The 23,716-nt window shown below is 42.3% G+C and overlaps 9 protein-coding genes across 9 annotated transcripts; 5 read left to right on the top strand and 4 right to left on the bottom strand.

Annotated features, from left to right (window-relative positions):
* Nucleotides 1-153: 153 nt before the first annotated feature.
* On the bottom strand, nucleotides 154-936 carry OGAPODRAFT_12232 (uncharacterized protein; the record flags this gene model as incomplete). The annotated part of the gene is made up of 1 exon (XM_018353314.1): nucleotides 154-936. One exon carries the CDS (start codon nucleotides 934-936, stop codon nucleotides 154-156), a length of 783 nt encoding a protein of 260 aa, XP_018211062.1.
* Nucleotides 937-2,873: 1,937 nt separating this feature from the next.
* Nucleotides 2,874-4,740, bottom strand: OGAPODRAFT_15972 (uncharacterized protein). Its single transcript, XM_018354089.1, has one exon. The coding sequence runs from the start codon at nucleotides 4,539-4,541 to the stop codon at nucleotides 3,084-3,086; it is 1,458 nt and encodes a 485-aa protein (XP_018211061.1). The 5' UTR covers nucleotides 4,542-4,740; the 3' UTR covers nucleotides 2,874-3,083.
* A 2,413-nt stretch (nucleotides 4,741-7,153) lies between these two features.
* OGAPODRAFT_75774 (uncharacterized protein) lies at nucleotides 7,154-8,484 on the bottom strand (the record flags this gene model as incomplete). Its single annotated transcript, XM_018356077.1, has 1 exon — nucleotides 7,154-8,484. The coding sequence occupies one exon, from the start codon at nucleotides 8,482-8,484 to the stop codon at nucleotides 7,156-7,158; it is 1,329 nt and encodes a 442-aa protein (XP_018211060.1).
* Nucleotides 8,485-12,093: 3,609 nt separating this feature from the next.
* OGAPODRAFT_98828 (uncharacterized protein) lies at nucleotides 12,094-13,788 on the top strand (the record flags this gene model as incomplete). The annotated part of the gene is made up of 1 exon (XM_018358051.1): nucleotides 12,094-13,788. Exon 1 carries the CDS (start codon nucleotides 12,154-12,156, stop codon nucleotides 13,786-13,788), a length of 1,635 nt encoding a protein of 544 aa, XP_018211059.1. The 5' UTR covers nucleotides 12,094-12,153.
* A 51-nt stretch (nucleotides 13,789-13,839) lies between these two features.
* On the bottom strand, nucleotides 13,840-16,581 carry OGAPODRAFT_98825 (uncharacterized protein; the record flags this gene model as incomplete). The annotated part of the gene is made up of 3 exons (XM_018358050.1): nucleotides 15,134-16,581; nucleotides 14,873-14,882; nucleotides 13,840-14,797 (listed from the first exon to the last, which is right to left on the bottom strand). The coding sequence occupies exons 1-3, from the start codon at nucleotides 15,246-15,248 to the stop codon at nucleotides 13,840-13,842; spliced, it is 1,083 nt and encodes a 360-aa protein (XP_018211058.1). The 5' UTR covers nucleotides 15,249-16,581.
* On the top strand, nucleotides 15,170-16,581 carry OGAPODRAFT_15971 (uncharacterized protein). The gene has a single exon (XM_018354088.1). It carries the CDS (start codon nucleotides 15,672-15,674, stop codon nucleotides 16,500-16,502), a length of 831 nt encoding a protein of 276 aa, XP_018211057.1. The 5' UTR covers nucleotides 15,170-15,671; the 3' UTR covers nucleotides 16,503-16,581.
* Nucleotides 16,582-18,554: 1,973 nt separating this feature from the next.
* On the top strand, nucleotides 18,555-21,348 carry OGAPODRAFT_86595 (uncharacterized protein). Its single transcript, XM_018356840.1, has one exon. It carries the CDS (start codon nucleotides 20,055-20,057, stop codon nucleotides 21,309-21,311), a length of 1,257 nt encoding a protein of 418 aa, XP_018211055.1. The 5' UTR covers nucleotides 18,555-20,054; the 3' UTR covers nucleotides 21,312-21,348.
* Nucleotides 19,094-19,849, top strand: OGAPODRAFT_48500 (uncharacterized protein; the record flags this gene model as incomplete). Its single annotated transcript, XM_018355590.1, has 1 exon — nucleotides 19,094-19,849. The coding sequence occupies one exon, from the start codon at nucleotides 19,094-19,096 to the stop codon at nucleotides 19,847-19,849; it is 756 nt and encodes a 251-aa protein (XP_018211056.1).
* Nucleotides 21,349-21,440: 92 nt separating the features above from the next.
* Nucleotides 21,441-23,111, top strand: OGAPODRAFT_48179 (uncharacterized protein; the record flags this gene model as incomplete). Its single annotated transcript, XM_018355574.1, has 1 exon — nucleotides 21,441-23,111. One exon carries the CDS (start codon nucleotides 21,441-21,443, stop codon nucleotides 23,109-23,111), a length of 1,671 nt encoding a protein of 556 aa, XP_018211054.1.
* Between the last annotated feature and the right edge of the window lie 605 nt (nucleotides 23,112-23,716).

Raw genomic sequence — 23,716 nt, 5'->3', positions numbered from 1 at the left:
CCAGAGGTTTGAATAACGGAAAGCAGCTGGAGAAGCGTAGATGATTGATATATGAGGCTATGGCGTTTATGGTTATATATTGCGACACTGTCAGCAACTATTTATCTACTTATAAAATTTGGGTGAAGTAACATATGTCTGCTGCTAAATACATCAAGAAAGATTGTGGGCTGGGTGGAGCTCGGAAAACGAGAGAAGACCCCCAAAATGGCGGTCGGCGCCGAGATCTCGCAGGAATATGTTGACAACGTCCGGGTCTGCCCATTTTGCGCCAGTAATAACATCCATATTTGATTTCATATCGATGCCAGCATGAAGCATAATTCTCGACGCTTCGAATAGTGCAAATGCCAACGTGATAGTTGTGCGTGAGTTTGCAAGGATGTCACTGTTATCGCGTGCAATCGAAGAAATGGCAAGTGCTAGATCGAGCGATCGTGCAGGCCCCTCAAGTCTATTCAAGTTGCATTGATTGAGCAGAAGCAGAAGATGCATGTTAATGAAGAGGGATCTTTGACTTGCAGGTAGTGCCTCGACGTTGGCAGCAGAATAACGAAGATTATCCGGAAGCAAATCCAATGTCAGATGCATGTCATGAGCAACGTCTTCAAGGGATCCAGAACCACGCTCAACAAGTTTCACTGCGTTCATTGTGTTGTATTGTAGTTGAGCTAGATGCACAACTAATGAAAAGAGATTAAACGGTGCCACGTAGCGTGGAAGCTGGGTGCGAAACGGTGAGGGCTCTGAGGTAGGATTCGTCGATGGTGGATGTATCGATACGAGATTGATGTCGCACGAAACAAATTCTGGCACTCCTGCCGCATATATCTTATCTAGAACAAAAATATTCCACACCATGCGGCGACGACGCTCTTTTTCAAAGGGGTCCTTGATCCAGTTAAGTTCGTGGTTCAATATGAGTCCATAAGCCATACGGGAAAGCACGGGAATGAGAAGAAAGTGCTTGATCGAGCTACGTGCGGAAATCAGTGTTATAAGAAGTGCCTGAAGATGATCTAGTGACGGCAGAGATAGTAAAGAGTCCGAAAGCAGTCTCTCGTACCAGTAATTGGAGAAGCTTACCAGACGGTGCTCAGGAACCACGAGGTCGAGCGATAGTCCGGCCACAGCTTTCGCAAGTGGATAGAAACTTGGCCGCCGCGCAGTTTGGAGATAAATCGTCTATCAAGAAAATTGCCAGCGAAAAAAGGCGGATCTCGACGAATTGTGGATTCGCAGAGCATATCGATTTCGGAAATTGGAGCTTCATAAAGGGCATCAAGGACTTCAATTGATTGAACTGCCACAGCCGATGGATACTCGCATTTTTTACCTAATTGTCTGCATCTATCACATGCAGGCTTTGTCCGCGAGCAGCGACGTCGTCCACGTTTGCAGTAAATACAGGCTAGAAAGTCAGTGGGCTGTGGCTTGTAATAGCATGGAACGTTTGATTTGAGGCAGCGTAAGCAGCGCGGCTTGGCACCATCGCACTGAATCTTGCGCGAACGACAAGCAAGACACGACATCCTAAAGGAAAAAAAATTATTTAATTCACTTTTAGCGCGCTGTCACATTACGTAAGACTAGGCACTAAAATCAGGATAGGGAGTGGCTAACGTCATGAACCGCTGTGGACTTTTTTGATCCGTGTATGTAGATGAAGAGAGTATAGGCAGTGCGCGGTAGCCACTAAACATGAGTCTGGTGTAGATAGCACTTTGAGGAGGGAATGTGGGCATGTAGCTTTCTCGCGGTGTGGCGGGGTGGGTCTGCGGCGCGGCTTGGCCGCCCAACAGCGATATTGTCAAGGTGCGTGGCATTGTTGTATCGGATCCCGTTCTTGCCCCCGAGCATCTGTCAATAAGTTCGTACGACCCAAGCTCTGCCGACCAGTGTAACTACCGCCTGCTAGGTGCCTGTTGAGACAGAGGTATTTATAAAGAAAGTGGAACACGTTTTCGGAAATCGGTGCAATGCGCAATAAAAAAGCCCTTGGGTTTTCCATGAACACCTCGAATGTATATCCTGCAGCAAAGCATTGAGTCAAACGTTTGTCACAGTGATGAAACTGGTGAGAATGATGGCCAGTGACCAGATGTCGCATTGGAATATTGAAAGATGCTCAAAATCACCATTGTTTGCAATTGTAGGAGACCTGGTATGAAAAACTCCAGTGATGCGATGACGCTCCTAGAGTTTATAAATATGAGAGAAACAGAAAAACCTAATTCCATCAGGCAGATTTGGCAGGTAATGAGCTGATTAAAGTTGCCATTTTGTCGCACGCATATGGTACCAATGGCTGGAAGATGCCTCTCGTTCCTATTTTGGGGACACAAATATTGATATAATCTTCCAGATACTCACTCCATTGCATGATATGCTAGAACTAGGTCCGGAGACCATTGGTGAAGTGCCATTGTGAAGGTTTTTTGAAAAGAATTGAATCAAGCCCATCAATGGCTTATGGACTTGTGGCAGACTAAAGATACTGCATATGGGTGCTCGTGCCGCGTATGTGTCGAAGAGAATTGCAGACAAACTGACTGGAAATATCATCAAGCAATTCAAGAAAGCGGAAATGTCCAATTAGGTGGACAAGTTGACACAACATGCAACCTTGGTGGAAAACCTTCGTCAGTATTACATAGGCTGGTATTTGTTCTGGTAGTCAAATAGAATCATTATTTTTAGACAAATATACTGAGTAAATAAATTGATGATAGACCTAAATGAAAGATGAAGGTAATTGACAATGTCAAAATCAACTCAAGTGAGTATAATTATATACCTACACAAAAACCCTAGAGTTCAAACGATGCTAGATCTAAGCAGGCCTAGAAAAAGAAATAGCGCAATTTTTGACCCCAGGTACGAGCTTCCTTTTCCCTTTCCTCTCTCTCTTTATCTGAGCCGGTATTTCCAAATGAAGTGGATTTTTCCTCCACCGCATTGTGTCTGTTACCAAGGTAATAATTGGTTTGGAAGCATCCAGCAATTAGTGATATAGCTGCTATTCCGACAGGAGGGGCAAACAAGTAGTATGATGCTTCCTTATATGCTGCAATACATGCTTGTCAAATTTCGCTATCATATGGGTAAGCTCTAATAGCAACGATGCTGTTGAAAAATTTAGTAACTTGTGCATCTGTAACAGTGTCAGGCAGGTGCTTTCTCAAAGCTGCTGGAACTTTGGCGTGCCAGATGATCACAGCAACCGCGTAACCTATAGATGCTGCCACGTTACTCCACAAACTAAGAATGGAAATAGCAACAGCAAGGTCTTCATGAGGAACCGATGCTTGCAAAGCCACCGACGATCCCACCACCGAAAATCCACCTGACATACCATTTAATAGTTGTGCGCAGGCCAGTGCAGCCAAGCTGGTGGACCCGCTGTGGCCATCCAGCCGGATACCAGTTCCAATAAGACGAATTGACAAACCCAAAATTTGCCATGGTTTGTACCTGTGTGTAAATCTGTAGGTGAGCCCTGCAACCACACCAAAGAAACAAAGTCCTAAGGTAAGCGTGTTGGAAAAGTAGGACCAATTTTTGTAAGAGAGATCGAGGACAACATAAGTATAGGAAGAGAAATAGATAGAACCAATTTCTCCACCAAACTGATAAAAGAAGTCAATGATGATAGAACAGATCAGTGTCCGGTTAATGACCCTTTTTGGCATGACTGGGTAGGGAGCAATAAACATTTCGTATGGAATCAAGAATACAAGCAGAGTTGCACCGATGGTTAGCATAACGATAATGCTGGTACTGCTCCATGGCACAGAGTTCTTGTTATGCATCGCAAAGGGAAGCAAGAAAAGAGCAAAGCCGAATCCGATTATCAGCAATCCAGGACCGTCAATCTCAATAAATGCTATCCAGATATTTTTTGCGATTCCTCTCTTTCTGCCGGTGGTAGCTCTTTGAGATCTTGCAATTGCATCACCTTTGGCATTGGCCTTCTTGTCAAGATGCAACATCAAAATCAAACCAGGAAGAACCACAACAAACATCATTATGGCAAACATACCATATCCCCATCTCCAGTTTGAGGCTTTGAGGTCGTTAACTATGAGACCTGCGAACCAAACGTTGATGATGTATGGGGTAGATAGGATGGAAATCACTGCACCTCTCCACTTCAAAGGGGTCAAATCAGCAATAATCAGACTGTCCATAAGAGTGATACCTGACAATCCAACTGCACCCAGTGTAACACCTGCGACATATGCTGAAAGTTTGTGGGACGCAGCAACGATTGTAAAACGAACCACAAAAAATGTCAGAGTAAATATGTATGTGAAAGGTCTTGAAGTAGAATCGGCAATCTTGGCAATAAAAGGTTTTGCCACAGCGGTGATGATACTGGTTGACATAGAAACAGCCGCCAGACCGCTCGAATGATCATTATATGATGAGGTGGCCAGGGGTATGAAACTCGATGTCGTGCTATTCTCCAGTGCATACACCCACGCAATCAGAAGAATAAGAATACAGAATAAGGCTTTCACCCAAGCCCCATGCTCCATATTGTCCATATATGCTTTGACAGCTTCCATCCTGACGGACCCCTTTTTGCGGGGGATCACTGTTGTCTCCTCCTCGGGAGGAAATGAAGGCACAGGAACGGAATGTGTCCTAGTGACAGACTCCAAACTTTCTTTTTATTTTAGGAATATTATAGCCTTGCCTTCAGGGGTATGACTCCAATGTCCCCAGTAATAACAATATTGATCTAGCAACTGATTTTAGTTGCTGCCCATTAGTAGCTAGTCAAACACATTAGTTTTGGGGTTCTTGTGTCAAGTGTATTGTACAATCTTGAATCAAAGTCGCATAGCTATATCATAAAACGTAAAACTCTACAACAGGCATTTTTTAATTTCTCGTTTATTAAAATCTGATTGCATTTGAAATCTTAATTTCCCAGGACTTGAATTTCCATTTCTTGAAGGAGTTAGTCCGCTCAATAGTTGATGACAGACTATCATCTTTCTTTGTATCATGCTCTCCTGACTCCATTTCCAAGCTTACCTCATTCTCGTAAACATCTGATTTTCCAGATAGCCTACTATCATGAACGAACAATAGTAAAAACACCATTGGTGTTATGACACCAACTGCGACCCAACGAACTATTTGCTGAGTTTGACGGGATTACAGCGTTCCAAATAGACACTGGGACAGCCGAGCCTACTAGAGCCTCAATTGACTTGAATGCAAGAAAGAAAGCTGAGGACATTGCTAAATTCTGCTTTCCTGCAACAGCCTGAGCGATTAGCTACAAGGCATGTTGCTATAGTTCTCTTCCCGAGCCAATGATGACTTCAGCAATATATAGCAAAGGCTCTGAAGCCATTCCATCTCCGGTATTGACGGAATGAAACAACCACAGTAGTCTTTTGCAAAAGACCTTGATGTTGCACAAACGGGAATTTTGCAAGTTCAGTGTTCCAAACAATGAACACACAAAATATCACAGACCAAATAACAGGAAGAGCAATGAGTTTTGGATGATGCCATCTGTAAGGGTACAAGTTTCCAGTGTGGGTCAGATGGATGAAGAAAATAGAACCACTCCATCAGCCATGAGTAATCCAATCCACCAAAGAGATCCAGCTTAACAAGCAAATAGTACCAAGTCTGTTTGAGAATCCTGCCTACTGGTAGACTCTGAAGAGGGTTGATAATCTTGTCTCGACTAGTCAACTTTATTTTCTATCAATGACATACATCATCGCTGTAAGAACTGAGCAAGAAGCGAACATTACAATGGCAAACATTATATATCCCCGTCTCCAGGTTGTATGCTTCATCACAGCATTCTGAATAACCGAGCACAAATAGGGCGAGGGGACAGCAGCTATAGCATGTGGAAGCTTGTACATGAATCCCCGATAGATGAACGATTATGTGTTGGCAATGAACACCTGCTGGAAAATTCTGTATCCAACTCTACCAACGCGTAAAGTATTCTAGCACACACAAGTCTACACACTTTGACTTGCGGCATATAAAACATAAGACATCGTATAAGCAAGAACAAAAAAGCCAAATCCTTCACTAAGACCAAAAAGATCGTTAGCGTTTGCCATGATTTAATATGAAGTTATCTTTTTGATCTTATCGGCAACTGCAGCAGTATAGACGACCACGTGTGCATTGAAGTTGGATGTTGCATAGATATCCAATCCTGAGGTGAAGTCACCTGCACACGTTTCAACAAAAGATGCAAAGATTAAAACAATTTATGCAGTTCGTATCGTCATTTTTTACCCAGAATCTGTGGAAGCAGATATCTGCCTCCACCACATCAGTGCGATTGTCGTAGCATTTTTTATTTTGATAAAAACTCAGATTCTGATCCCACTTTGAAAGTTGACAAGTTCAATTCACCGTCTTTTATAGCTGACCATGCCAAGATTATTGTGAACCAAGCTTTTTTATCTAGTTTAGATGTTTCCGATATGTTCAAAGCCCAAATACCAGCATGCAGGTATCATGCATTTCGGTATTTGTTAAATTTTGATGGATTAGCTATAACCACTCCAATTTTGGTTCAGATACACTAAGACGCTATTTAAGCAACATGCCTGATTATTGCTCACCACATTACACGCAGCAGGTTTGAGCTCATTTACGCTTTGTTTAACAGGATTTGGGGCGTTTGGTTTGTCGGTGACTTTTTGCTTACTTTAAGGGTCTTAAAAAAAAGAAATACAAGTGCGTTTTATTGTTCACTCAATTTAGTAAGATTTAATTTTAAAACGGCATTTAAGTCAAAGTATCTCAATCAAATGGAGCCTTGTCTATTCAGCTCCCACTCTGATCGGGGGAATCAAACCAGAAGCTCAGTACGGTGAGAACTAACAGGCACAGGATCTAGAATTTTTTTTCAAGGTGAACACAAACTTGAATACTTACTACATGCAACTGAGCAAATTTCCACGCACAAAAAAACACTAAAAGTAAAATAAGCCTTCTATTACATATGTCCTCTCCACTTGAAAGAATCTACAAGCAGGAGCGGAATTTTGTCAATAGGCGGAGTATATGCAATAGAGCTAGTGCATGCTATACGACGTAACCTATTTGTAAGGAATCTTGACTGCAGAAAAAAAGATTAAAAAATGAGATTCTTGTTCAATTATCTGTAAACGTTGGCTCCCAGTCCCAGTAGAATGTTAGCTTATGAGGGCGGTCATCAGGTAAGCCGCAAGCTTCTGCGTATTCGTGTTCGGGAGTGAGTAATTCAATAGTTTCCTCCAATGGACAAGTGAAGCCTGGACCCGATGAGCATCCAGGTAAAGGATAAACTTTATCGTTGACAATAAAACGAACATTTTCGGAATCCGAGCAATTGAGTTTCTCAATAATCAGTCGTGCGCCTTGTGGAATGAACTCAGAGGTCTTGAAGCTTCTATGGAACTCAATTTCTTCTGTACTCAGTTCGGTATCAGTTGGCAGACCCAAAGCAGTGAAATAGGTCAGAAGATCGTTATCGTGCATGAAAGAGAAAACAACTTTTCTGTCTTCTTGCAAAAGCTGAGCAGAAGCGTTTGCTAAAAGTCCACCACTGACGGCACTCATGTTGTGGCCAGGTCCGAATTGATAAAATTTTTGAAGATCATCTTGGTATTGTAAAGCTTGGAAAGCATCCATGGATAATGCCTGGCACATATCCGATTTACCTTTCACATTAAGCTCATATCCACAGTAAGCACCCATTGTAAAAATGTCATCTGGTGTGATATTGAACCCCGGAGATAGAGCATTTAACCGTTCCGCCTCTGCCTGGTATATGTTTTCCCCAAATGTATGTTGATACAGAGATGTGTTGTAGCTGAGACAATTGGTTATTGGGGTAAGGGTATTGGCGCCGTTCATTTTTCCAACCTCGTTGATTATCTGTATGGAACAGGACGAATTGTATTGATCCAAAAATAAACCTTTTTCGAAGGAGCGTGCAGTATCGACAACTCTTTGTTGACTTGCCGCAAATATTGGAACAACGCTGCTAGAATCAAGTAGGGATTCGTACCTTTCTCTAAAGAAAGCTCCCAACCGGTACGCCTCTAGAAGGCCAGAGTAAACTCCTTTAGTAGATTCCATTTCGTAATTTTCCGGATCGTTGACAAAGTACTCTAGGTCCTTCACAAAAGCCAGCGGACCCGAGTACGACGTGACGGTGTCGTTCTTCAACTTCTGATATAGCGTTTCAAAAGTTTTTCCGGCACTCTTAGTAGGATATCTTTCTCCGTGTCTCATGAATAGCTGAACCTGCTCTATCTTGCAGCCGTATGGAGGGTCAAGAGGTAAACCAAACCCAGTATTTTCCACAAACGGTCCCCCATTCAAGTACCGCAACACATTAGATTGATCGGTCGATGTTTGTGGGTATGGTGGTGACAAAATGGAAGCCTCTGCCGAGAAAGCAAAATAGGCAACTAAAAAGAAGAATTTAAAAATCATGGTTAATTATAAAGACTAGATCATGGCTAACTACATCTATATATACGTAGTGCTACTGCTGTGTTTGAACATTGTCGGAAATTAGATGCATCAAGGGTGCCCAGATCTCGAAAAAAAATTACGCACGTGTAGTTAGCTCGCTGCCTGTGAGATCTTGCACGAGATCTCAAAAATAGTATAATTTCCTAGTACAAGTCAAATGCCTTTTGTCATATAGACCAGATGTCATCTTCCACGTTCGAAAAACAATGCTGGTGCAGTTTACCTTGTTAAATGATGCCCAGCTGATTAAACGTTGTAGCCTGATCTTCAGATAGACCGACGGAAATATAGAAATGCATACTTGAGGTAGCATGCAGCTGCTTTTCAAATAATTAGCTGGTCTTTACTGCGTGTACGTGGTAATGCATCACATTGTAGTGTTCCAGTATCAATCATCGAAAGAAGCAACATAGCGGACATTGGGCACCATGTGCTCTCTATCTGTTTTTCATCTGTATAAACAATAAAACTAATACTTGTCTAATTAAAGTACCAGATATAATATTACTGTTCTTTGGATTGAGCCCCACCATTTAGCTTCTTGGTAACAGTACTAGATTACAGTATAACGCTTGAAGTCTATTGTTCATGGGAAAACACAGAGCAATTACAAACCATTCATGCTAATTTAAAAGGACACTTAAAATTTCCCCACATTCATGCAGCATACTGCCCGTAACGGAAAGAATCCTTCTATTTCAAGCTTTAATATATTACGCCATGGTCAAAGGGACCAATACGGTATTGAACCTAAGAGAAAACCAATTGGATGCGGCTGCGCATTTTCAATCAGCCCACGAGAAAGGACAAGGATATTTACGCAGACAATCTGCCTTTCTTGGTCATGCTTCCATTATTGATTGAAATTGTTTTTCCACAAATGTAATAGTTTTCGCTCTACTAGAACATTGAGGTCACAAGGTAAAAGAAAAGCTGACTGAAATCAATACCTGTTCTGAGCCAAAAGAAGCACTTCTCCCGGGAAGTTTTTTCAACTACAAACTATATTGAGTTGCTATAATTGCTTCACGGGTCGAAGTGTTCTGCGTATATACGCCTCTGGATCTATCAGCGGAGCAATAGTTCTAGATCTTTTTGAGAACAACTTTGAAATTGACCCGCTTTCTATGTCATCTGTGATAAGTGTAAAAGCTAACATCATATCCTAATTTGGGGTTAGTCTACTTTTTGGTCTCCGACAATATATTCTGTCATCTCACTCTGCTCAAAATGAAATCTTGATTTTTAGTTTGCATCTTACTTTATCACAGTGGGATCTCAACTCAATTGAAAGCCATCTCTACAATTGGGCTAGCCGCCCTCCCAATATAATGCCCATCTGTTTTAGGTATTTGCATAGGGGGATGTGAGTAATATTACTCCAATGTAAATGTATACAGCAGAGAAAATTCCTCCAAATATTTGCGGGCACTAGTGGAACTATGCAAAATGTCTGTCAGATTGACGGAGTTGCTGGGAGCTGTGTTAATTATGGAACAAATGAGAACATTTAGGGAAATCGCAATTGGCGAATTCCAATTCATGTTCAGTTTATTCGCTCTCGTATTATTATGATTGCACTGGGACTTGCATTTGTTGTTGAGTCAACATGCCGCTTTTTCAAAAGTATAAGAGATGAAGGGGGGAAAGTACCAACATATTCGTGATATCTGCGTACAGAGAATGCCTTTCCTGTTAGTAATCAGATAGCAAGTAATTTGAGAAACGAAGCACAAGAGGCACACAGGAAGATCAGACAAGGAAGTTTTCCACCTTTTAAATCAATTCCAATAAGGGGAAACTTACCATACAAGTAATTACTTTCCACTAGCGCAGTGATTCTGCAAGAAATTTCAGGCATCAACTTTCTAAACTACCACAGCTCGACCATTCTCCAGGCCATTGGAACAAATAATACATCAGTCGTGCCACTTTCACCTAGGGTTTTAGTGTGTTGAAAGAAATTGCACCTACTTTCTAGGTAGTATTTGTCTTTCACCAGCTAGGAAGCGAAATTTTCATGGTCATAGGATATGCAGTATGCGTATGTTGTTTGATTTTAATTGGAGCCGATATCAAGATTGGAGATCACATAAAACATGATGGTGTAAACTTAGGCGGGAAAGCAACGATGGCAACGTTCCAATTTAGGTGCAATGACCACTCACTCTTGATGTCCAGCGTACCTTGTGTCTATTCTTCAGAAAGTTTTGATCAAAACGTGGTATTGGTAGCACACATCAGGAAAGGGTTTCAACTGACCTGGAAATTCAGTTTTGTACAATTTATCAAAAGTATGATTATTTCAGTGCACGCTTTCAGTGTATTCTTGTTCTTTAATATGGGAGGCGTTGTTGCAGTTATTGTATTTTTAATCTTGTATTTAAAAACAACGGATATTCTAGTGCAAAACATTAGTCTGCTGCTAACTTTGGACGTTCGCGCCTGAAGGGCATACAAGTTTGCCTTTTCTATTGTTAGAACCAAATTTTAACCGCACTTGGCTCACGGTTGGGTGCATTAAGTATCACAAAGCTAGGGAATTCCAACCGACGTGCTTCTGCTAAAGAGCATACGTGAATTATTTCTCCTTTAAAGCCATTCTTTTTCATGCTGGTTGCCACACTGTAAGCTTTTAAGGCAAAGCAATTCATGGAGTATACCGTCAAGCCTCCCAGGTAACTATATAGAGCATAAATAGCAGCTCTACAAGCACCTCATGCACCGTAAGCTAATCCGTGATAGTTTTTTGAAACATAACTTTTTCGCCAATTTGTTGAAAACAACCTCTGTCACGTATGACACCACTGTTAGCGCCAAGATAGTGTAGGTTACCCGCTTCTAAAGCTGTTCATGCAACAACTGTGTTCAATGAGCCCACCATTTTCACGTTATCTGCTAAATCATTAATAATCAATGTGTACTAAGCTTTAATTGGCATGGTAGCTGCGCATTCAAAATCTTCTCCGAGGCGAAAGCCCTTGCATACTTGTCAATTCTTTCAATCTCTTAAAGGTAATGTTGCCAATTGAGTCCCCGCCAATTGGAAACGTGGAGCAATAAAAGCGCCAATGTTGACATGCTGTGTTGTATTCCTTTCGCGAGAAGGTCTGAGATGTCTTATTTCTTTATGGAAAAGGTACATGGTTTAACCGGTTGGCCGTCCTTTCGTCATTATTTAGTATGTTGTGTGGTGAAAATTCTTTTGAAACTTTACATACGAAATCTCGGCTGTGCGAGGTTTGCATATAATTTTCGGGAGAATCAGTACGTCACAATTTATTATGGCGCAGTAATCAAATTTCCACTAATCTGTGACATCAAGTTGGCACATAGCTGGAGAGGTAAGCTATGTGCCACATGATTCAAAAAAATATATTTCGATCAAAAGATGATCTGAAAAGAATAAAATTGAGAATGATGAATCTTGAGATACAGTATTAATGGATATGTTACACTTTAGCAGCTATCAATAGCTCAACTGTAACTCTATTCTTTAAAAGCATGAATTTTGTATCCTCTTGACATTGACGAAAATTTGGTGGCAGTTGTGGCTATTGTGGATCCGTGGCTCTATTTTAAGAAGAGTATAAATTGTGCTGAAAGCGATAAGATTTGACATCTGCAATGTCGAGAGAGGATTACAACCACGCGATTAGCACTAACAAATCTGACACCAACCTGGAGACCATTAGCATCACAGGTCAGGACTCACACAGTGATCTTTTTAAAGTCGATGATGTACATCTCAAGAGATCTCTCAAAGACAGACACATCGGAATGATAGCTCTTGTGAGTGTCTTCGGAACAGGATTGTTTCTTAGCAGTGGCGGTACGCTAGCCAAAACTGGGCCCGTGGGTATTATACTAGCCTATGCTATTATAGGAGTTGTTGTAGGGCTGAACCAAATGGCTTTTGCCGAGACGGCTTCCCTGGCTCCACTAACGGGTTCTACTATCAGACATGCGGAAATTTTCATTGACGAAGCTGTAGGCTTTGCTTTGGGATACCTATCTCTTTGGCAAGCCATTCTTCCAGGAGGACTTGTTTCTGCAGCCCTGGTGATTCAGTATTGGAGCAGTCTTAATCCCGCAGTTTGGATTAGTGTTTTACTCGTTCCAATTGCGCTCACCAACATTTTCTCTATCCGAGTGTATGGAGAAGTAGAATTTGTATTTGCTCTTCTCAAAATAGGACTCATCCTGATTTTGGTCTTTGCAGGTCTTATTCTAGATTTAGGTGGAGTCAAGGGACAAGAAAGGCTAGGTTTCCATTACTGGAAAGACCCTGGCCCTTTTGCAGAATTCATCACAACAGGAAATACTGGAAAATTCGTTGGATTTTGGGCAGCCCTTTCCTCAGTTGTTTATGCTTACGGTGGAGTACAGGGAATTGCTATGCTAGCTGGAGAAACTCAGAACCCAAGAACGAACATTCCGCGTGCGGCCAAAAGAATCTTGTACCGAGTCGTGGGACTGTATATGGTGGCTGTATTCATATTGAGCCTGATCGTGCCGTACAACGATAAGAGAATAGCTGTCAGCGACGGAACTGCTGCACACTCTCCCTATGTTATTGCATTTGAAAGGGCGGGAATTAAAGTATTACCTCACGTCGTTAATGCTCTGACATTATGCTCTGCCTGGTCTGAAGCCAACTCTGGTGTTACGCACACTGCAAGAGTTCTATTCTCTTTGGCTTCAAAGAAACAAGCACCAAGTATATTTCTAAAAACAAATGATCGATTTAAAGTTCCTTTTGTCGGGGTTGCTTTGGGGTTGGTATTCTTGGCATTGGCTTACATGTCTGTTGATAGCACCGCAGCAACGGTATTCAGCTGGTTCCAAAATATTACCTCATCCAATCTTCTCCTCAATTGGATATTGATCTCCATTAATCATATTCGAATGAATAGGGCCCTCAAAGCTCAGGGGTTCCAAAGGTCCGATTTGCCATACCAAAACAGAATAGCCCCTGCTGGAGCATGGATTTCTTTAATAGCTTCCATAATATTGTTGATCACTGGCGGCTTTACCACCTTCATCCATGGACATTGGAAAGTCTCGACACTTGTTTCAGCCTATTGTTCTCCAGTTTTATTTACAGTGTTATACCTAGCATGGAAGCTGGTAAAGAAGTCGCCTCAGATCCCAATTGAAGAGATAATTATTCCTGTTCTATTAGAAGACTACAGAACAAGGCCAGAAGATCCAGTTGAAAAGCTTAAAGGATGGAAGATACTTACACTGCTATGGAGTTAAAATTAAAAACAAGGAAGCAAAACACTGCAAATATTGGGCAAAGAACATAAGTCAAATGTACATACGAGTAAGTTTTCTGGAAACCTGCGGTTCCTCAAGATAGGTTATCTCTTCCTTTGTGAGTTTGAGGCTTATGGCTGCTAAAGCATCGGTAATTCTTTCAGGTTTATTGATTCCCAGGATCGGATAATGATCTTTGGCAAGACACCAAGCTGTTGCTATGGTGGCCATACTCACCTCGTGTTTGGCAGCAAGCTCTTCAACTCGGTCAAGAAGCACCTTATCTTTTTCAGTTAACTCGTTGAGGCCTAACATCCCCGTCACCATAGGATTGCTCGAACGGATGGTTGTATTCAATGTCCTGTCGTATGGCCTAGTAAGTATTCCTCCAGCCAAAGGCGACCATGGGATTAATCCCACGCCTGTTTTCTTACAGTATGCAATCAATTCATCTTCTTCCTCTCTGAAGAACAGGGAATAATAGCTTTGCATGGAAATGAACTTTGTCCAACCATGCTTTTCAGCAACATGTTGCATTTCGATAAATTGATAAGCTCTCATTGTCGAGGCCCCAATATAACGAGTCTTTCCAGACTTTACAACATCATGCAATGCTTCCATCGTTTCTTCAATCGGTGTCTCAGAGTCAAAACGGTGAATTTGCAAAAGATCAATATAGGTGCCTAGTCTTTCCACGCTTTTGTCAACTGCGTCTAATATGGCTTTTCTAGAGAGCCCAACACGATTGATATAGTCCGAGCCCTCAGTAACTTTGGAGAACGCAATATTGTCATCAGGGTCTGACTCGTTGACTGGGAAGTAGCACTTGGTCATGATTACGACAGTTCTTCTATCAATATTATACTTCTTGAGGAATTTCCCTAATAAAATTTCAGAAAACCCGTTCGAGTATGTGTTTGCAGTATCGAAAGTACGAATGCCACTATCATATGCTTTTTTCATAATATTGAAAACCTGGTCTTCATCTTCGAGGACAAAATCGACCCAGCTTTTTTTGCCGAAGGTGTTGGAATGCTAACTTTAACTGATCTGAAGTTGTCATCTTTTGGATAATTTAATATACCTTTCACTACCTTATATCAGTAGTTGTATAAGCTTATATTTATAAGATTTATATGTAAATCTTACCAATTGAATGTTCACTTAAGATGAGGGAGAATCTAACTGTATTTATAGTAGATTCTAATACCACTCTAAATCTTTAGTGTGCTTTCTGAAACTTATCTCTAATCCTAACTGATTAGGATTTGTTTCACATAATATTTATGCAGGAGATGCATATCTCTGCATAGTCACGTGACATATTATAGACTAATATCTCAACAGAAGGACATGCATCCTAAGATTATTTTGGAAATCTGAAGACCTGAACTCCCAAGACGAGTATGAATATCTTCAGGAATAGTATTCCACGCAAATGAAATAAATTTTTGGGACATGGCAAGATGGTCAACTTGTAAATCTTACGCCCTTAAGTATCATTTCAGATTATGCCTCCACATGGATTTTGCAACTAACTCCGAACATGAACTACTATTTCCGGCTCGTCGTGCACCTTTTAATAATTCTGCTCTTGCATAAAATTTTTGAGATAACCACTATCGCATGTTGATTACATAATACATCATGTCAAACAATTTGCCTTCTTCTTCGCAAATGGGAAGTCAACTGAAGTCTGAGGAGTGCTTAGGCCATTTATCCAAATTTGGTGTTGTTTGTTAAATGACAAGACCTTTTCATGGCCTAATCATAGGTGGTATGTCAATTGGCGCAATGCAGATCTGGTACAAATTCACGACCATTTAGCAACCTAACTTCAACCCAGATCAATTTTATCTTAACTTTCCATTAATCATTCATTGATGCCATTTTTAAAGCTAAGCGACGGAGCCGAACTATTCTACAAAGACTGGGGTAACGCTGATGGTGAAATTGTCACGTTCTCTCATGGATGGCCTTTGAGCAGTGACAATTGGGAGAACCAGATGGTTTTTCTGGCAAATAAGGGCTACCGAGTGATTGCTCATGATCGTCGAGGCCATGGAAGGTCGACGCAAACTTGGGATGGAAACAATATGGAGACCTTTGTGGATGACTTAGAAGAGTTGTTTAAGCATCTACAGGTGAAAGATGCAGTCATGGTCGGCCACTCCCATGGCGGTGGCGAGGTGACTCACTATCTTGGAAAACATGGGACAGGCAGGGTCAAGAAAGCAGTTCTTGTCTGTGCTGTGCCTCCATTGATGGTAAAGACTGCTTCAAACCCCGATGGTCTAGACCGGTCTGTTTTCGATGGTTTTCGTGAAGCGATGCACAAGGACCGGGCTCAGTTTTTCCTTGACATTCCTAGGGGGCCTTTTTTTGGCTTCAACAGAGAGAACGCTCAGGTGAGTGAGGGACAAATCTGTAGTTGGTGGCGGCAGGGTATGGCTACCAGCTTCAAATCTGCTTTCGATTGCATCCGCGATTTCTCCGAGACCGACTTCACCGAAGACTTGAAGCGTATTGATGTACCTGTTCGGGTGCTTCATGGAGATGATGACCAAGTGGTGCCAATCAAAATTTCTGGACTCAAATCGGTGAAACTTTTGCAGAAAGGGACTCTTAAAGTCTACAAAGGAGGCTCGCATGCCATCCATAACATAAATGTTGATGAAGTCAACAACGATTTGTTGGAATTTATAAGAGGGTAGGAAAATGGGATTTATATGTATCCATAGCTACCTACCTTTTTTCTATGGTAAATGAATAAGGTCAACAACGTAGTGATGCAAGATGTATTTTTCGCCGGGTAAGCCACAAAAAGCTATTGTTGCATAAAGGTCCACCTAGTTTTACAAATCAACCTGCTGATTCCAATAAGCTCACATCTACTGCTGGATAAGATCTCCACATCATTGCGACGATCTAATGGCACTTCAAATGTTTCCACTATTACATAGGGTACAGGAGTGTACGTGACCTTATTCATTTCGTCGTTTGCCCCAACTCTCCAGAGCTCGTTTGAATCCTCTTCTTTTGGAAACTGCCTTTTCCAGAAGCTAACTCCTTCAATGTAGTGTTCTCTAAAGTTGCTGTTCTAGCTAAGGGGGGGAACTGGATCAACAGAACGATCCCATTACCGCGATTGTGTCTTGGGTTATTTTCTCTTTTTCCCAATCTGTCCGCCGTAAATTCCCCAAGGAGAAGAAGGCCGCTGAGTAACCAGAGATAATTGCACAGGGGAGTTAAACTATAATTTGCGGATTACCCGATCAGCACCTTTCCACTTTCCGCAGCCGCCACCTCTTTTGCGGATGCAGTACTGTGATAGCAGACATTGATACCTCTGCTCAGAACTTCCCGAGTCAGTTATCTTTGCGGAAAATCCATGGAATCCAGTTCTGACTCCATTTTCCTCAATAATTCCAGCATAGTTGCCTTGCCCAATGGTCTCTGTGTTACCCAAATCCTTTGATCAGGTCATAGTTTTTATGTTCTCCTCCAGATCCAAAATTGAGGCCGGTCATACCCCCATGCTTTGCTAAAGTTATAGCCGAGTGCATCATGGTCAAGTTTGCTACCATCTTGCACCATTTTCCAAACTTTCAATGTCCACTCCTTCTTTTCAGGTCTTTCTTGCATACAACAAGGATACCCCGGTGAAGAGCCATCAATTTTGGAATGGTGAGCTTTGGCCGCAACCACAAATTGAATTTCATTTTGGTAAAGCACTGGTGGTATTCTCGTGACATCAGAAAAGTGGTGCCTTCAACGCTAGGGAAGTCTGTACAGCTCCAGTTGCTTTTTGATGTTGGCACTTAGAGCAATACTTCGTAATGTTCTTGCCATATCATTTGCCGTGGACATGAAATGCTTGCTTGAGATCGACCACAAAATAGAATCAAGTAATGATTTGCTGTTGCCTAGTTTTTTTGTACCCCTTTGATTTATTAAATGTGATACCTGTCTATAATATCGTCTTCACACGTAACCTTCAGATCGTATGCACACGATTCAATTTGTCGTCAACAATTGTGACGTTTGCGGCTGGTTTTTTAATTGAGTTGGACTCGTAGCTCATTGAGAATTGAACATCAATGACTTTGATTTCATAGAAGGTGAGCTATTGGAAATCAGCAATCTGAATGTTGGGTCGCATTTGAATGAATCTTGGACATACTGTGCTCCACCAACTGCAAAGACAGGATGTCTTTATATGATCCTTTTTTAAAAGTTGCTTCTTTTGTGTTTTTAGATCGCCCATGCCACTTTATATGGGCCGCAATACCGAGACCTGTAGAGTGCCACCAGGCAGGCAGCAGGCAAGGCTGGTGTGAGTGAAACTTGACCGAGTACCATATTACCAAGTACAATACGCTCCGTGCTCTATCTTTGATTCGGTAGCCAAACACAACATAAGAAATTAAATACTAGAGAAAATAAAACACGGAGGAGGGGCAGGTGTAGGAGCGGAGAGTAATGAAGAACGGGAGGAGAACAGACGAGATGACAAAGCACACCACACAAGCAGGGCAGAGATAAACAGCATGAACAGTGTAGGAGAAAGCAGTAGTAGAGAGCGGGCAAGGTGCAGGCAGTAGGCAGTAGTAGTAGGTAAAAAAATAGATGTGTCCGGGTAATGCGACAACTAGTTTGTGGTGGCGAGAAAAGAAGAAGCCGTGTAGGGATGTGCAGGGGGCAGGGAGGAAGCCAAGTTCGGTGGCGGGTGGCGGGTGGCGGGGCAGGAGTCTGGATAAAGGTTTATAAAGAACCACCAGAGGCTTCTCACAGAACTTTAGTGGAGGAATTCAGGTACGATTCAACGAAGCTGACTTTGTTTGACTACAAGCACAAAGATATAAACTCGTCCCTTTTTTATTTTGACATAGAGGGCGAATTTACCTCTGAAAAAGATTGTGTTTATGATATACATTGCTCATGCTTGGGAACATCTTTGCTTTATCTAAACGGCAAATTATTCATAGATGATAAAACAAGCCAAAAGTTGGGATTTGCAGCAATAGGTGCGAGCTCTCTCGGCAAGACCAAGTCTTTGAAAATTAAGAAAGACGAAACAGTGAAGTTTAAAATTGAATTTGGATCTGCTCCTACTTTTACGTTGGAGACCCTTGATCTGGTGGGATCAAACGGCGGAGGTTCGTTGACTGTTGCAATTGGAGAAAGGATCCCTGATGAGGTCAGAATTAAAGATGCAGTAGACCTCGCAAAAAAGGTCGATAAGGTCATACTTTGTATTGGAACCTCCAACGAATTGGAGAGCGAGGGATTTGACCGGCCTCACATGGATCTTCCAAAACTTCAAAATAAGCTTGTTGACGAAATACTGAAAGTCAACAGGAACGTGATTCTAGTCAATCTATCTGGCACGCCTGTAACTCTCCCTTGGATAGATGACGTCCCTGCACTTTTACACGGATGGTTTAATGGGATGGAATCAGGAAATGCTATTGCAGACGTACTATACGGAGACGCTAATCCTTCCGGAAAGCTTTCTCTTTCTTGGCCTAGACGTTGTGAAGACAATCCTTCCTTTTTGAACTTTAAATCTGACAATGGTAAAGTTGTCTATGGCGAAGACGTTTTCGTTGGCTATAGATATTATGACAAGTTGCAAACGGCCCCTTTGTTCCCATTTGGATATGGTCTTTCCTATAGCAGCTTTGGATTCCAGAATCTGGAAGTGAAAGTTGATGGCAAGAACGTGAACTGCACTCTTGAAATTACGAATATTGGGAATGTTGCTGGAAGTGAGGTCGCTCAGTTATATGTTTCACCTCCATCAACAACGACTATCGTGTCAAGACCTATAAAGGAGTTCAAAGGTTGCAGTAAAGTATACATAAAGCCGCATGAAACAATTACTACAACAATCTCCGTGCCTATCAAATATGCATGTTCCTACTTTGATGTTGAAAAGGGAAAATGGTCCATTGAGCAAGGTGAGTATTCGGTGTTTGTTGGAAATTCGTCGGATTTAGGGAATGCTCTCTCAGAGCATTTCATCATTGAGGAACCAGAAGTTTGGAGCGGTTTGTGATAAAAGGACCTTCCTTCTAAAACTGAGTTCAGGCTACACGTCCTCACGCTGATTCCGGGTAAAAGTAATGAGACACCATCTACTGATACTCGAAAAAAAAATTAAAAGTTGTTTTTTCAATGTGGCAATGTTGAGGCTCCGCTTCCGCGGAAGTTTGATTTGGGTATAAGACAAGATAAGTAGAAAAAAAGTTTAGTGATTTTTTATGAGTTCGTCAATTCTAGTGATTGGAGCTGGCACCTTTGGTCTCTCGATAGCACTAGAGCTTGCAAGAAATGGGCACAAGGATATCACTTGCCTTGATAAATATCCGGTACCCTCTCCCATTGCTGCAGGTAACGACAGTAATAAGATAATCAATTACGGAGGTATAATTGACCCTAATGAAAAATTGGTCCCATCCAAGCAAATACGAGCAGAGGCAATTCATTGCTGGGCAACAGATCCCATCTATTCACCTTACTACCACCCGGTTGGATTCATCTATGCAGCATGCTCTGACGAAGCTCTTTCTCATAGAATGTCCCCTCTGGCAACGTATCTGGATGGTCCTCAAAAAATCGCCGAGCAAATTCCTGTGCTTACAGGTCCATTGACGGGCTGGCGAGGTGTCAAACTGAACCCGGGAGATGGTTGGGTTCATGCCCGGGACTCTTTGAAATCGGTTTACGAGGAGTGCAAAAGTTTGGGTGTGAAGTTTATCTTTGGCTCAGACGGCGAAATTATTTCATTATCGACCTCCAGAAACTCTATTGCCGGAGTTATTTCCAAATCGGGAAAGGAATACAAATCAGATAAGGTGATTCTTGCAGCTGGGCCAAATGCAGCTACGATTCTTGATTTCAAGTTCCAGCTGGAAGCGAAAGGTTTCACCCTTGCCCACATTAAAGTTAGTGACGAAGAGGCCAGAAGATTTAGAAATCTTCCAGTAATCTACAATGCTGAACAAGGATTTTACTTTGAGCCAGATGAAAATAACGAGGTCAAAATATGCAACGAATTTCCGGGATACACGCACTTGGATGATAAAGGCGAATCAATCCCGTTTTTTGTTGAGGAGATTCCGTTGGAAGCGGCTAAGGCAATTCGTCAATTTTTACGGGAAACCATGCCAGAGTTTGCGGATCGTGAGTTCGTGAAGACCAGAACATGCTGGTGCACTGACTCTCCAGACAGACAGCTTATAATGGATCGGCATCCAGATTATGCAAATTTGTTTATTGCCTCCGGAGATTCCGGCCTCTCATTTATGCTGATGCCCGTTATCGGGAAATATATGAGCAAACTAGTGAGGGGTGAACAAATCCACAATACGTGGAGATGGAGGCCCGAGTCCGCGTCATCCAGGAATAGTAGCCAGGCTCGATACGGCGGGGAAGGTGTGGTGAAAGATTTGAAAGAGATAAGAGATTGGGTTTCTGCTACCAATCCCGAACCCCACGACATATTTTTTCATAGATAAGGGTCGCTGTCCCCGTAGACTAAAATGGATTTTTCCGCTCTCCGGTAACCTTCTATCTTTTATCTTATCTGAACTTCATTTGTTTCTGATATGATACTTAATCTGAATTAGAAACCATGAATTTTAGTAATGAAGGACGACAGTCACATAATAGGAACTTTGGAAGTCAGAGATGATATATCTCATGAGAGTAAGCTCTCACCTCTTGTTGAAGGTACAGTCATTGGTGAGATTGAGGGAAGTGGTAAATACCGGCGGTCTTTCAAAACGAGACATATACAGATTGTCGCTTTAGGGTCCAACATAGGGTCTGGAATTTTTATTTCTACTGGTAAAGCTCTCCGTTATGCAGGGCCAGGAAACATGATTATTGGCTACAGCATTGTTTGTTGTATGGTTATATGTGTGCTGGACCTTATCACTGAGATGTCGATTGTATATCCGTCAAGTGGAAATTTCATTGACTTCACCGAACGCTTTTTGGATCCAGCAGCTGCCTTTGCACTTGGTCTGGGGGAGTGGCTTGCATGGACTACAGTCATGGCCTCAGAAGGCTCAGCTACAACAACGCTTATTAGCTACTGGACAGATGCTGTTCCTGTTGCTGCATGGATGAGCATAATTGTGGTGGTCACATTCGGAATTCACTTGCTACCCAATATCTGGTTCGCAGAATTTCAGTATCTTACATCGATTTTGAAAATGATTATGCTGGTAATGATCACAGTTACGTGTATTGTGATGTGCTCTGGAGGAGGACCAACTGGGACTGTCCACGGAGGAGAATTCTGGGATACCACAAAGTACGATCTCTTCAAAAATGGAGTGCGTGGAATTTCTTATTGTTGTCTGTATTGTCTTTGGGGTGTGGGTGACCAGGTTTTTGTTGGCATGCTGGCAGGCGAAGCTAGATGCCCTCGCTTCAGCATGCCTCGTACTGTCAAAAGCGCCGGGCTCCGAATTTTAGGTTTCTTCATGGTGCTTGTCTTATTCATCACACTTCTCGTTCCTGAAACAGACGAGAGACTTTACGGTACAGCGGGCTCTATTGCTAGTTCCCCATTTATCATTGCAATGAACGACGCAGGTATAAAAGTGCTACCAGACTTTATAAATGCGCTCATGGCCATATTTCTCATTCTTGGAGGTCTCGAACCTATATACATAGCGTCCAGATGCATGAGACACCTTGCGGTCCGAGGAATGCTACCCAGATTGCTGGCTAAGGTAGACAACAAAGGAAGACCTTTATGGTCTTTAGGGGTTACGTGCGTTTTTACCATTGCTTTCACTTATATGAACTGTGCCAGTACTGGTGCTACGGTTTTTACGTGGTTTTCCTCCATTACAACCACAATTTTTATGGTGGTGTGGCTTGTAATGGGTATCGTATCAATCAGATTTAGGATGGCAGTCAAAAAGCAAAAATCGTCAATTCTTGATACCACGTTTTCATACAAGTCCAAACTCTTTCCTGTGGGTCCAATATTTGTGTCACTTGGCTCATTTCTCATTCTTTTGGGTTTATTTTATGCCTCACTCTTTCCCGCAGGAGGGACTCCAAATGCTTACGACTTCTTTACAACCTACTTAGGCGTCCCATTAGTTATCGTTACTTATCTTGGCTACAAACTGGTTTTCAAAACAAGATTTGCGAGATCCGCTACAATAGACTTATTGGAAGGGTACAGACCTCTCACAGACGTGGAAGTAAAAATAATGGAGACGTACACTTCCATGCCATGGTACAGAAGGATGTGGACATATATCAATGTGATTGACGAGAAAGATTTGACATGATGGCGATACATACGATCTTGCCTAGTTATTGCTATTTTGCAATGTAACATATTTCTATCTATAGTTAGTTTGTGAGCGTCTCTGGTCGCGGAGCTCGTCTAGGCGGTCGCATGTAGAGATAAATGCTTCATAGCTTTATCTCCAAAATATATGTGTCTCAAGATTATGATCGCGGAGTAAGCAGATTAAATAGGAGAGATAATAAAACATGGAGAAGGGGGCAGGAGCGGAGAGTAATGAAGAAGGGGAGGGGAACAGACGAGATGACAGACCACACCACACAAGCAGGGCAGAGATAAACAGCATGAACAGTGTAGGAGAAAGCAGTAGTAGAGAGCGGGCAAGGTGCAGGCAGTAGGCAGTAGTAGGCAGTAGTAGGTAGGGGTAGGCAGAGACAAGCAAAAAAATAGATGTGTCCGGGTAATGCGACAACTAGTTTGTGGTGGCGAGAAAAGAAGAAGCCGTGTAGGGATGTGCAGGGGGCAGGGAGGAAGCCAAGTTGGGTGGCGGGGTGGCGGGGTGGCGGGTGGCGGGTGGCGGGGTGGCGGGTGGCGGGGTGGCGGGGTGGCGGGGTGGCGGGGTGGCGGGTGGCGGGTGGCGGGTGG

Source organism: Ogataea polymorpha, assembly GCF_001664045.1.
Source record: "Ogataea polymorpha strain NCYC 495 leu1.1 chromosome Unknown OGAPOscaffold_3, whole genome shotgun sequence".
Lineage (NCBI taxonomy): Eukaryota > Fungi > Ascomycota > Pichiomycetes > Pichiales > Pichiaceae > Ogataea > Ogataea polymorpha.
This window is presented reverse-complemented; position numbering and strand designations above follow the sequence as displayed.